Source organism: Primulina eburnea, chromosome 11, assembly GCF_022965805.1.
Source record: "Primulina eburnea isolate SZY01 chromosome 11, ASM2296580v1, whole genome shotgun sequence".
NCBI lineage: Eukaryota > Viridiplantae > Streptophyta > Magnoliopsida > Lamiales > Gesneriaceae > Primulina > Primulina eburnea.
Window position 1 is genome coordinate 25,739,886 of NC_133111.1, and position 13,541 is coordinate 25,753,426.

At 36.7% G+C, this 13,541-nt stretch overlaps 1 protein-coding gene across 1 annotated transcript; it reads left to right on the top strand.

The window, feature by feature from the left end:
* Window positions 1-2,647: 2,647 nt before the first annotated feature.
* LOC140805478 (uncharacterized) lies at window positions 2,648-6,021 on the top strand. The gene is made up of 3 exons (XM_073161749.1): window positions 2,648-3,833; window positions 3,911-4,337; window positions 5,918-6,021. The coding sequence occupies exons 1-3, from the start codon at window positions 3,714-3,716 to the stop codon at window positions 6,019-6,021; spliced, it is 651 nt and encodes a 216-aa protein (XP_073017850.1). The 5' UTR covers window positions 2,648-3,713.
* The last annotated feature ends 7,520 nt before the right edge of the window (window positions 6,022-13,541 follow it).

Genomic DNA, 13,541 nt, shown 5'->3' on the forward strand with positions numbered 1-13,541 from the left:
TGACAATCCGCGAATTGGAGTGATTAGAAAACTCAATTTGGAACAAATCGTATTTCACGTCAGTTGGGCAAAATCGGATGTTATCAAGGGCTAACTGATCGCTGAAGTGACGAACTGATTGCTCGAAAACAGCAATCAGTTGGCTTTGAGCAGCTGTGGTATTTTGGTCATATCTCTCAGCTCGGTTATCGAAACGAAGCGATTCAGTATGCGTTGAAAAGATAAGACAAAGATCTACAAATCATTCTGATTTCAGCAAAACTGGTTCTGCACCAACTGAAATCAGTTAGGCTGATTTCAGCAAACCAGTTGAAACTCAACTGAACCAGACCTGCTGAACTGAACCAGCTGCTGACCTGCTGAACTGAACCAGCTGCTGACCTGCTGACCAGTTGAACTGAACGATCAGTTGAGTTGACCAGAGTTGACCAGTTGACCAGAGTTGACCAGTCGGGAAAATTGCTGAATTTGACCGTTGCAATTCCCGAAACAGCACAGAAACTTTCCAAACGGTCATATTCTTGTGTCTAACGTATATATCAATGTTGAGGCTTATAAATACAACATATTGAAGATCAAACAACAGCTTTGGAAGGGGATTCAAAGCATGGGCAGTTAGCATGAAGAAATCAGCTAGTTGAGAGCACAAGCCCTTGTGTGAGGATACATTTGAGATGTGCACTGTAAAAGATAAATTCCTCACACACACACAATCACTCACACATATATGAGAGAGTTGAGTTTACAAGTTTAGTTGAGTGAGTCTTACACAAAGACGTAAAACTTGTGTATGTAGTCTTTGCATATGAGACATTAAACAATATGCTGATTGTGAGGTGCTGCCTACAATCTTGAGTGCTAGGAGTTCTAGTTGGGTGCTGCCCATTCCGGAATGGGTTTGTACAAGTAGTTGTATAAATCAAAGTCTTCTAGTGAATCCTTCCCAAGGGGAAGAAGGGGTGACGTAGGAGTGTTTGAAATCTCCGAACATCCATAAACAAATTCGTGTCTATTTGTTTATTGCATTTACTTATCATTTCCATTAGTTTTAAAGATGCATTGTTGAAGCATTTTATGTGTTCTTCAAATACCAAAATATTGCATACCAAGTGTTTGATAAAATGCTTCAACCGAAAATCTTTTTACTCATTCAACTTGCATATATCTTAAATGGTTTATAAAATATTTATTCGGTTTCTACGAAGGATTATTTCGAGTGTTTTCCGCTTGATTTCATATCAAACTCGATTTAATTCATCGGTGTTCAATATTTCAAGAACCGAGCTATTATAGCTCAACGATGTTACCCCAATAACCGATCCCAACAAGTGGTATTAGAGCGGGTTGTTCTTGAAAGAGCATTGAAACTGATTTTGATGTTTAAAATTCGAAATTTCAGATTTTTTACACATATATATGCAAAATTGAATTTTCGCGCAGCTTGTAGCGACCGTGGGAAAAATGACATATCTCCTTGCTCGAGTGTCCAAAGGACGAACCGTTTTTTGCGTTGTAAACTAGACTTGTAGAGGTTCGCAGCGGTATAAAATTTTCATCCTAGTTATGCTCCAGAAAATACAGTTTATTCATTGAAGGCAAAGCATATGTGCTGCAGCAGAAAATGAGCCATGAAGAAAATTGGTGAGTTATCTCTCTTCTTTTACATTTTTCAAATTTCAAAAATATAGGGGGAGACCTCATTAAGATTTTAATGGAGTTATTATTTTTAAATATTGAGGGGGAGAAAATTTTGTTTAAAATGTTTTGAAAATATGACTTTTTGATTCACACAAAAAGGGGGAGAAATATGTTAGTTGAGTTGATTGTTTATCCAAGTTTTGTGATCATCAAAAAGGGGAGATTGTTGGAATTTTTCAAGTTCGCAATCTTGATTTTGATGTTAACAAAACTTGTTATTATGTTTCTAACATATTTACTCAAGTGTGAAGTTGCAAACACAAGAAGCAAGCTGAAACTGAATTTTGCACAAACTAAATTTCTGGCGAGCTTCGGTGTTTTGAAGATATCTCTCAACTGAATGATCCAAATGACAATCCGCTAATTGGAGTGATTAGAAAACTCAATTTGGAACAAATCGTATTTCACGTCAGTTGGGCAAAATCGGATGTTATAAGGGGCTAACGGATCGCTGAAGTGACGAACTGATTGCTCGAAAACAGCAATCAGTTAGCTTTGAGCAGCTGTGGTATTTTTGTCATATCTCTCAGCTCGGTTATCGAAACGAAGCGATTCAGTATGCGTTGAAAAGATAAGACAAAGAGCCCGTTTGGTATAAGAAGCTACAATTAAAAAAGTGCCTTTTATAAAAAAAAGTGCTTTTTTAATTTTTAACTTGTTTGGGTGGGCTTCTAGTGCTTAAAAAAGCACTTATTTAAGTTGAAATTAGAGCTTTTTTAAAAGCCCTATTTTAGAGCTTTTTTCACTAGCTTTTTTCATAACCTAAAAAAAACATCCACACTAGTAGCCTCCTCTCAATATTTTCTCCATTCTTCTACAAGGTACAATTTTTTTTTTCCGTCGAGGTTTTTGTTCGTTCATGTTTTTTTGCTTTTTTTTTCATTGCAGAATCTACACTCACAGAACTGCACTAGCTGTTTAAGAATTTAAGTTCATCAGCAACTTTAGATAGTTAAGGGGAAAACAGAATCTATAATTCAGAGTAAGCAACCACGTACGAACCACAGGAACATAAAGAGAAGTAAAAGTTTCAACATATCCCTCGCTGGCATGTACAAAATGATTTTACTTCTACTGTCGAGAATAAGATCCACCTACAATAGGGAACTAAAGCAAAAACTTGGCTGGGGTGATGTGTAAACGATAAATCTAATAAATAAAGTCCTTCAATATATCCAACATCCATTAAAAATGTAATATACTGTCCATTGTGACTGTACTGGGAAAGAACTATAACTCTTGTTACATTCTACCCTTGACCACCTTTTAATATGGCGTTTGAGGAATTTTTGTACATATATTAAAACACATTTATAAGGCCCGTACACAGGGCATCATTTTATTCAACACGAACAAAGTGAAAAATGTATGAGATAGTGTGTTGAAAAAACAATTATCCCCATATTGGACCAGTTAACTACATGTGAAGTAGATGGCTTAAGTTTACATCTACAGCTATCGACTTTTCATACTTCACAAATGATTAATTAAAATTTTATGGGTTGTGATTTGAACGGTCCTCTCTTGTTTGATTTTCCTATTCTTGTAGATGGTAGCGTTATGATATTCTCCTCTATGGAGTTAGTACGATGATTGATGCAGCTATCACTATGGAGTGCGAATTTTTGAAATATATTCTTGCTTTCAACTTTATTTTTTGTTTTCTTCCAGCAATTTATCTTGTGGAAGTGAAATACATTTTTTTATGTTTTATTTTTTGAATATAGAATGTATTCGAAGTTAGCTCCTAAACGAGGATTATCAAATCCAAGTCAATTGCCTAGATATCCGATTGAGACTGTTGAACCTGGATTGTTGCTGATGGGTTAAATAAGGCGGATTGGACTGATCAGAATACCGAAATATTTTTAAAAATTTGTGAGGAAGAAATTGAATCCGGCAATAAGCCTACCAAACATTTAAACAAAACGGGGTACACAAATTTAGTTTCAAAATTTCATGAGAGAACGGGACTTTCTTTGAATCAAAAACAATTCAAAAATAAATGGGATTCTATGAGAAAATATTTTGCATTGTGGGCACAACTTATTGGAAATAATGAGACTGGCCTTGGTTGGGATCATAACAAGATGACCGTGCAAGCTGATAATAGTTGGTGGGAGGATAAGATGAAGGTACATAATTTATATACTACATTTTAAATTTTTAATCAATTATTTTTATATATTTTTTGTTACGTTGCAAATTACAGGAAAATCTCGAGTTTGCAAAGTTTAGATTGAAGGGACCCAAGAATTTAGATTTATTGGAAAAGATATTTAAAGGTTCCATAGCAACTGGCTATGCTGCAATAGCACCATCAGAGGATCAACCAATTCGTAATAATTTCAACGATGATACAAATGATTGGGATGTTCAGTTAGATAGAGAGTTTCAAAGTGATGTTTATATTAATGTTGAAAGCCAAGAATTTATGGAAAACTCAACAATGGGAGCTGACAACTCTATGCAGCCAAGGAAGAGAAAAAGAAGGGAGAGTGGGGAAAAAAGAGGTCCCATTGCCACTAGGTTAGCCGATCAACTTGATCGTGTCCTTGAAGAATTTGAGACTCAAAAGTCTATACACGAAACACCAAAAGATGATCCATGTAGCATTGAAAATTGTCTGGAGGTTCATCGTAGTTTGCCTGGTATGGTGGTTGGCAGTGAGCAATTCTTCATAGTTACTAGAGTTTTGGGTAAAAAGCATAATAGGCAAACATTTATCGGATTGAAGGACTCGGAACTGCAGCTTGGTTGGGCAAAGACATTCACTAAAGATGATTTGAAGCGTTATTAATATGAGTTATGTTTTGAGGAAAAACACTTGAATAATGCACTTGTTTTTTTCTTTTATTGATTGATGAGTCAACTTTACTAAGTAGTATGTTTAAATTTTTAATGCAATAATCTAAAACTTTCAATGTTTATTGTTTTTTATTATATATTTATCTTTATTCTTATATTTTCACAGGATGTCTGCGAGTTCAGGCTCCACTATATCAGATAACTCTGATGCATCAAGTGATTCCGACATTTCCGTTGATTCTAATATAAATACACATGTCTCTAAGAAAAGAATGGTTTTGTTATCCTTGTGTGGTGTTACGAATTATGTTTTGAAATATGTTATTAAAGAAAAATGTAGGACATCGTGGTTGTCAGGGTCTCAATGGGTGGCAGAGATATTGAATGGTAATGAGACACGATGCTTTGAAATGTTTAGAATGAGGAAACATGTTTTTTATAAACTATGTGACGATCTACTCCAAAAAAATAGCTTACGACCAACAAAAGGAATTGATATCTATGAAAAGGTGGGATTATTTTTGTACATGATGGGTCAACCTGCTTCAGTTAGAAATGTTCAAGAGCGTTTTCAACACTCGGGGGAAACTGTTTCAAGACAGTTTCACAGCGTTTTAGAGTCCATATGGAAGTTGTCAAGAGATATCATCAAACCTATCGATCTTAATTTTACAGATGTCCCTGAATATATTAAGAATGACAAAAGATATTGGCCTTATTTTAAAGATTGTATAGGGGCTATCGATGGCACACATATATGCATTCGTGTTCCGCCTAGCAAGCAAATAGATTTCATTGCAAGAAAAGGGTATACTTCAACAAATGTTATGGCTGTATGCGACTTTGACATGTGCTTTACTTTTGTATGGGCTGGTTGGGAAGGTTCTGCTCATGATTCTAAAATTTTTAAAGAGGCTATGCGCAGAGAGAGATTGCATTTTCCACTCCCACCTGAAGGTTTGATAGTAATATATCTTATATGTTTTTTTAAATAATTGTTAGATAAATTTTACACTTTAACTCTTATTTTTTGCAGGCAAATATTATTTAGTTGATGCAGGTTATCCTACTTTCAAAGGCTTTATGGGACCGTATAAAGATACTAGATGTCATTTACCTCAATTTCGATTGGCTCCAAAGTTCAGATCAAAAAATGAAGTATTTAATTATCATCATTCCAGTTTAAGGACGGTTATTGAAAGAACATTTGGAGTGTGCAAAGCACGATGGAAGGTATTACAAAATATGCCCACATTTTGTCTAGATACTCAATTTAAAATTATAGTGGCATGTTTTGCTTTACACAATTTCATAAGGCGATACGATGCGGCTGGAGATATTCTTGAACAACTCGAAAATATTGATGATTTACAAGAAATCGACCAAGATGGTGAAAATGTTTATGTCCAAGACAGAGGTACGAGATGGCAAGAGCCAACACAAGAAAATATTACGGAAATGAAAGAATTGAGAGATGACATAAGAAATTCACTGCCAATACAAGGTCGACATTGAACTATTAGTTTTTATTTAAATAAATTAAAGTAGAATGTAAACATTAACCATTGTTATTAACAATTGTTTTTATGGTTTTTAAGATTTCAATATTTTATTGTTTTGGTATGGATTTAATTATTTATATTTATACATCACACTTGTTTAGAAATCCGTTATAATATATATATATATATATATATATATATATATATATATATATATTAATGAGTTAAAAAAGCACTTTAATGATATGTATCCAAACACATTTATTAATTTAAAAAGTGCTTTTTATCTATTCATCCAAACACAATATAAACACAACTTTTACTTAAAAAAGCACTTTTAAAAGCCAACTTAAAAAATCACTTTTTTAATCAAAAAACTTTTGATACCAAACGGGCTCAAAGATCTACAAATCATTCTTATAAGTCAAAGTCTGAATCGAAGCTTACGATGCTGATAAATGACGATGAAGCTACTGGTTCTGCACCAACTGAAATCAGTTAGGCTGATTTCAGCAAACCAGTTGAAACTCAACTGAACCAGACCTGCTGAACTGAACCAGCTGCTGACCTGCTGACCAGTTGAACTGAACGATCAGTTGAGTTGACCAGTTGACCAGCGTTGACCAGTCGGGAAAATTGCTGAATTTGACCGTTGCAATTCCCGAAACAGCACAGAAACTTTCCAAGCGGTCATATTCTTGTGTCTAACGTATATATCAATGTTGGGGCTTATAAATACAACATATTGAAGATCAAACAACAGCTTTGGAAGGGGATTCAAAGCATGGGCAGTTAGCATGAAGAAATCAGCTAGTTGAGAGCACAAGCCCTTGTGTGAGGATACATTTGAGATGTGCACTGTAAAAGATAAATTCCTCACACACACACAATCACTCACACATATATGAGAGAGTTGAGTTTACAAGTTTAGTTGAGTGAGTCTTGCACAAAGACGTAAAACTTGTGTATGTAGTCTTTGCATATGAGACATTAAACAATATGCTGATTGTGAAGTGCTGCCTACAATCTTGAGTGCTAGGAGTTCTAGTTGGGTGCTGCCCTTCCGGAATGGGTTTGTACAAGTAGTTGTATAAATCAAAGTCTTCTAGTGAATCCTTCCCAAGGGGAAGAAGGGGTGACGTAGGAGTGTTTGAAATCTCCGAACATCCATAAACAAATTCGTGTCTATTTGTTTATTGCATTTACTTATCATTTCCATTAGTTTTAAAGATGCATTGTTGAAGCATTTTATGTGTTCTTCAAATACTAAAATATTGCATACCAAGTGTTTGATAAAATGCTTCAACCGAAAATCTTTTTACTCATTCAACTTGCATATATCTTAAATGGTTTATAAAATATTTATTCGGTTTCTACGAAGGATTATTTCGAGTGTTTTCCGCTTGAATTCATATCAAACTCGATTTAATTCATCGGTGTTCAATATTTCAAGAACCGAGCTATTATAGCTCAACGATGTTACCCCAATAACCGATCCCAACAGAAGTGCAGATCACCGATTCATTGGGATGAAGTCGGTGAAAGAGCCGAACTTGGTCCAGAGATTGTTCAGCAGATTGCAGATGTGGCGGTCAAGATCCGAGATAGGATGAAGACCGCCTAGAGCCGTCAAAAGAGTTATGCTGACAAGAGGAGAAGAGATCTAGAGTTTGCAGTGGGTGATCACGTTTTTGTAAAGATAGCACATATGAAGGGTGTTACGAAAAAGGCAAGCTAAGTCCGAGGTTTATTGGACAGTTTGAGATTCTTGACAGAGTTTGGACACTAGCTTATCATGTTGCCCTTCCGCCGAATCTGACCTGGGTACACAATGTGTTCCACATCTCAATGCTGAGGAAGTACCTAGCTAATCCTTCGAATGTTCTGAGCTATGAGCCGTTGCAGCTTGCTCCAGATCTGTCATATGAGGAGAGACCTGCCAAAATCCTAGACAAACAGAAGCATAGACTTCGAAACAAGGTGACCAAGCTGGTCAAAGTCTCGTGGCTGAACCAATCAGTTGAGGAGACCACTTGGGAGGTAGAAACATATATGAGGAGTCGCTAACTGTTGGGTATGATTTAATTTCGATGACGAAATTTATATAAGTAGGGGAGGAACTGTAGAGACCAAAATCAGTACACGTATGACACATGCTTTTATTTAATTGTTAAATCATTTTATTTAAGTTTATAATGATTTCTAGTGATGCATGTTTTATGAAATTTTCATTATTTTAAATTATTATGATTTGTGATGCACGTTAAATGTTTCTCGAGTTTCATGTTTCAGGTGATTATTCGATGCAGGATCGAGGAATAGAGATCGGTGATAATTTTGGCAATTTTAAATTGTGGTATTTTATTTTAAGTTGAGTTTGGGGAATTTTAAATAATTATTATGTTTTTAGCATTTTTTCCGAGTCTAATTGATATATTTAGTGAGTTTAGAATTTTAAAACTTTTAAAGTTGGCTTTGTGTAATTTATTTTGTTAGAAAGGAGAAATTAATAAAATTCGTGTGTATTTTATTTCAATTAAGGGAATTGTTAAGTTAGTGCTTGATTAAATTTTATTTAGTGGTTAATTTTTAATTAAGCTGTGGGGACCCGAATCTAATTCCACACTTAATTGTTATTAAGATCAAAGTTAACAACTAAGTAATAGTGGGACATAATTTTTTTTTCAATATACAAGTGCGGAAACATAAGATAATAAATCTGATACACGTGTCAGTGTAATAGTACAAATCTGGCACAACATTTATTTAACTTAATTAAAGTTCAGTTGCTATGTCAAGTACTGAAAATCACTCTACTCTAAGTCTGGATCTCCACGCTAATCCTGAATCTCTCATCCTCTTCCTGATCTTGATCCTGCCCCACCTGTTGTCATGCACACATACAAAACAAGACAACAGCCGGATAGCTCCGGTGAGAAATACATCCCAGTATAAACAATGTATACATTCAATCATATGTACAATATAAAAGCATATAACAGATATTCATAACATGTATCAAATCAGAAACATAAATCAATATCAAGCAATGAATCACACTCAGACTCAGACTCAGACTCGACTCATTTCTAATCTAGGGATCCCGGTGTCTGGATATTGACAAATATATCGAATCTCAGTTGATAGGAATGAATCAATTCCTAAACGGCATCGATATAATACATATATCCAGTGTCTGGGCGAATCGGCCACAGAATGGATGAATCAGCCAATGACTAGGCGAATCAGCCAGTGACTAGGCGAATCAGCCGATAGCTAGACGAATCAGTATATGACTCAATACATACATTGTCTATGAATCAATAGACCACACACATCAATAACATTAATTGCAAATATCATTGCAATAAACTAAGGTATGTGATTTAGGGAAACTCGAGTAAAACCTCACTCGAGTTGTGCAATCCCAACTCAACATTAATTTATATATTTCGTTCTGTTACTCTGACTATGTCGAAGTCTCGAACTCAAAGCCTGTCAATACCAATCTGGCAATGAAAATATCAAGGAGTATAATATCAATACCCGTTCAAATCACTACGGGATATAATCAGAATCCAATCAAATTCCGTTTCAACGGCATAATGGCATAATCTCAATATACCCAGCCATATCATATATATCAGATATAAATTCCAACATCTTATAATCAATAACAACTCATTTCTGATATCCAATCAACTTCGAAATTCATAACAATTCCATATGGTATTTTTTCTTCAGTCTGGTTTCGATTATACGATGTTTAACATAATAAGATCATATATGAATCAATCAGATTCTGACAATACCATAAATTCAAAACATATCAGAACGTAGCAAAACTTACGTCCAAGCTTGCGTCGATAGGAACACAGTACCGAAGTCGGATTCAAAATCAGACGGACGGATTTTATAAAAATCGCAAGTCTATGCTTTAGAAAACTTTCTCTTCCCTTTCCTCGATTTTCTTCTCGTTTCTTTTGTTTCTGAAGAATTATAATGTAAGTATATATATATATACATACGCGTAACATACATTAAGGCAAATGGCTCATCCTACATGCAACACGTCTCGCGCATATGCGCGACCCTCCTCGGCGCATATGCGCGAGACAGTATGTGTCGGCGTGTGTCATCCTAGCAGCTCGCGCATATGTGCGCCTCAGCTTCGTGCATATTCGTGAGGCTCTCTGGACTCGGCTTGCACAGCTCGCGCATATGCGCGAGGTCCTCTGCCCACTTCGCGCATATGCGCTTATCAGTACCGCGCATATGCGCGAGGGCTACTGTTCCTCGCAGATTTCATATATTTTCTCTTCTTTCCCGGTCTAATCTGTTCCATCTATAATCACCTAAATTTATCCACGAATCATTCCGGAACACAATAATCAAAATCTCGGGCATTACATTTCTCCCCCCTAAAATACGATTTCGTCCCTGAAATCACAGGCAGTCAAATCATATCAATAAGAAGGTATAAAGAAGAAGCAAAATAGAAAACTCACATTAGTTAAATAACTATGGGAATCGCTGTCTCATGTCTGATTCAGTTTCCCAGGTAGCTTCTTCAATGACATGGCGACTCAACTGAATTTTAATCAGCGGGATAGTCTTTGTTCTGAGTTGTTTTTCCTTCCGATCGAGAATCTGAATCGGCTTTTCAAAATAGCTCAATGTCTCATCCAATTCGGCCTCGTCTGGTTGGATAATATGTGAAGCATCCTGGCATGTATTTCTGTAATAATGATACATGAAAGACATCATGTATCCCAGATAATGAAGGCGGTAGTGCGAGCCGATAGCCACGATCTCCTATCTTCTCGAGAATCTCATATGGCCCAATATAACGTGGAGACAATTTCCCTTTCTTGCCAAATCTGACAACTCCTCTGAAAGGTGAAATCTTAAAAATACTCGGTCTCCTGTCTCAAATACCAATGTTCGACGTCGAACATTGCCATATTTGGCATGTCTGTCCTGAGTTGCCTTCATTCTCTTCTGAATCAGATTCACTTTCTCGGTCATATCTCTGATCATGTCAGGTCCAATCTCAGGAACTTCAGAGATATCATGCCAGTACAGAGGGGATCGACACTTCTTTCCGTGCAACGCTTCAAATGGAGCCATCTCAATACTAGTCTGATAGCTATTGTTGTACGAGAACTCACAAAGTGGTAATGCATCCTGCCAATTAGTGCTAAAATCAAGCACTACAGCTCTAAGCATATCTTCCAATGTCTGAATCGTTCGTTCTGACTGTCCGTCAGTCTGTGGATGATATGCAATACTCCGATGTAACTTCGTACCTAGAGCTTGTTGTAAACTCTGCCAGAAGTGCGAAGTAAACTGAGGATCACGGTATGAAATAATCGACCTCGGCACTCCGTGCAATCTGACCACCACTCTGACATAAATCTCTGCCATCTGATCATGTCGGTACGTCATCTTATACGGAATAAAGCATGCGGATTTGGTCAATTGTCAATTACAACCCAAATGGCATCGCAACCTCGGGAGGATCTCGGTAACTTCATCACGAAGTCCATGGAAATGTGATCCCATTTCCATTCAGGAATCGATAAGCTTTGTAACAATCCTCCTGGTTTCTTTCTTTCCGCTTTCCCCTGCTGGCAATTCAGACATCTAGAAACATATTCTGCGATATCTGTTTTCATCTGTCTTCAACAAAACTGTCTTTTCAAATCATTATACATTTTTGTGCCACCAGGATGAATAATGAATCGACTGTTGTGTGCTTCTGATAATATCTGTTGTTTCAAATCGGAAAAATTCGCCACAACAAGACGATTATTCACATACAGTACACTGTCACGTACCTGATACTCTGATCTATGTCCTGCTCTGACCATCGATATCAAATTTTGTACATTCTGATCAACCTTTTGAGCTGCTTTAATTTTCAAAATCAGCTCGGGTTCAATTTGAACAGCGTATAATCTTAACGGTCTATGATCTATCTCAAATACCAATCCAGACAAACAACAATCTTCTATCAAATTTGACACACCAATAGTCATTAAGGACAAAGAACATACCTTACAACTCAGTGCATCTGCTGCTGCATTGGACTTTCCAGGATAGTATTTGATCTCACAATCGAAATCTTTAAGCAAATCAAGCCATCTCCGCTGTCTCATATTCAATTCTGATTGTGAAAATAGATATTTCAGACTTTTATGATCAGAATAAATCTCAAACTTCTCACCGTACAGGTAGTGTCGCCATATCTTTAATGCAAAGACAATGGCAGCCAATTCAAGATCATGAATTGGGTAGCGAGTCTTGTGTGGCTTCAACTGTCGTGAAGCATAAGCGATAACATGGCCTCGCTACATCAATACGCACCCCAATCCCCTGTGAGAAGTGTCACAATAAACAACAAAATCACTAGTACCTGAGGGGATAGTCAGTATCGGAGCACTGGTCAGTCTCTTCTTCAATTCCAGAAAACTAGACTCACAGTCTTCTGACCAAACAAATGGTGCATTCTTCTGAGTCAACTGCGTAATCAATTTAGTAATACTCGAGAAATCTTTAATAAATCGTCGGTAATATCCTGCTAACCCATAAAACTGCAAATCTCGTGTACTGATGTCGGTCTCGGCCAACTGATCACGGCTTCAACCTTACTAGGATCAACTGAAATACCGTCTCCGGATATAATATGACCTAAAAATACCATCTGTCTCAACCAAAATTCACATTTCGACAGGTTCACATATAATTTCTCAGCCCTCAAGATTCTCAACACAGTTCTCAAGTGTTCGGCATGCTCAGTCACATTTTTCGAATAAATCAAAACATCATCAATGAATATAATCACAAAATCATCGAGATATTTCTAGAAGATACGGTTCATCAGGCCCATTAATACAGCTGGAGCATTCGTTAAACCAAACGGCATGACAATAAACTCATAATGTCCATACATGTTTCTGAATGCTGTCTTAGAGATATCAGAGTCCTTGACTCTCAGCTGATGATATCCAGATCTTAGATCGATCTTGGAATATACAGAAGAACCCTACAACTGATCAAATAAATCATCAATACGAGGTAAAGGGTATTTGTTCTTTACCGTTTCCTTGTTCAGTTGCCGGTAATCGATACAGAGTCTCATCGAACCGTCTTTCTTTCTCACAAACAGTACTGGAGCACCCAAGGAGATACGCTCGGTCTGATATACCCCTTGGCCAATAAATCCTCCAACTGTTCTTTCAACTCTTTCAATTCTATCGGTGCCATTCTGTACGGAGCCCTCGAAATCGGAACTGTACCTGGCACCAATTCAATGCTGAAGTTGATCTCTCGAATCGGAGGAAAACCAGGAATCTCATCTGGGAAGACATCAGCGAACTCACATACCACTGGAGAATCGGCCAATGATGGACTCGATTTCAGTAAATCAACTGAATATACAAGGAATCCATCCGCTCCTTTCTGCAATAATCGAGTCATATTCATAGCAGATATCAAAGGAATTCTGGCTCGAGAACTCTTACCATAAAA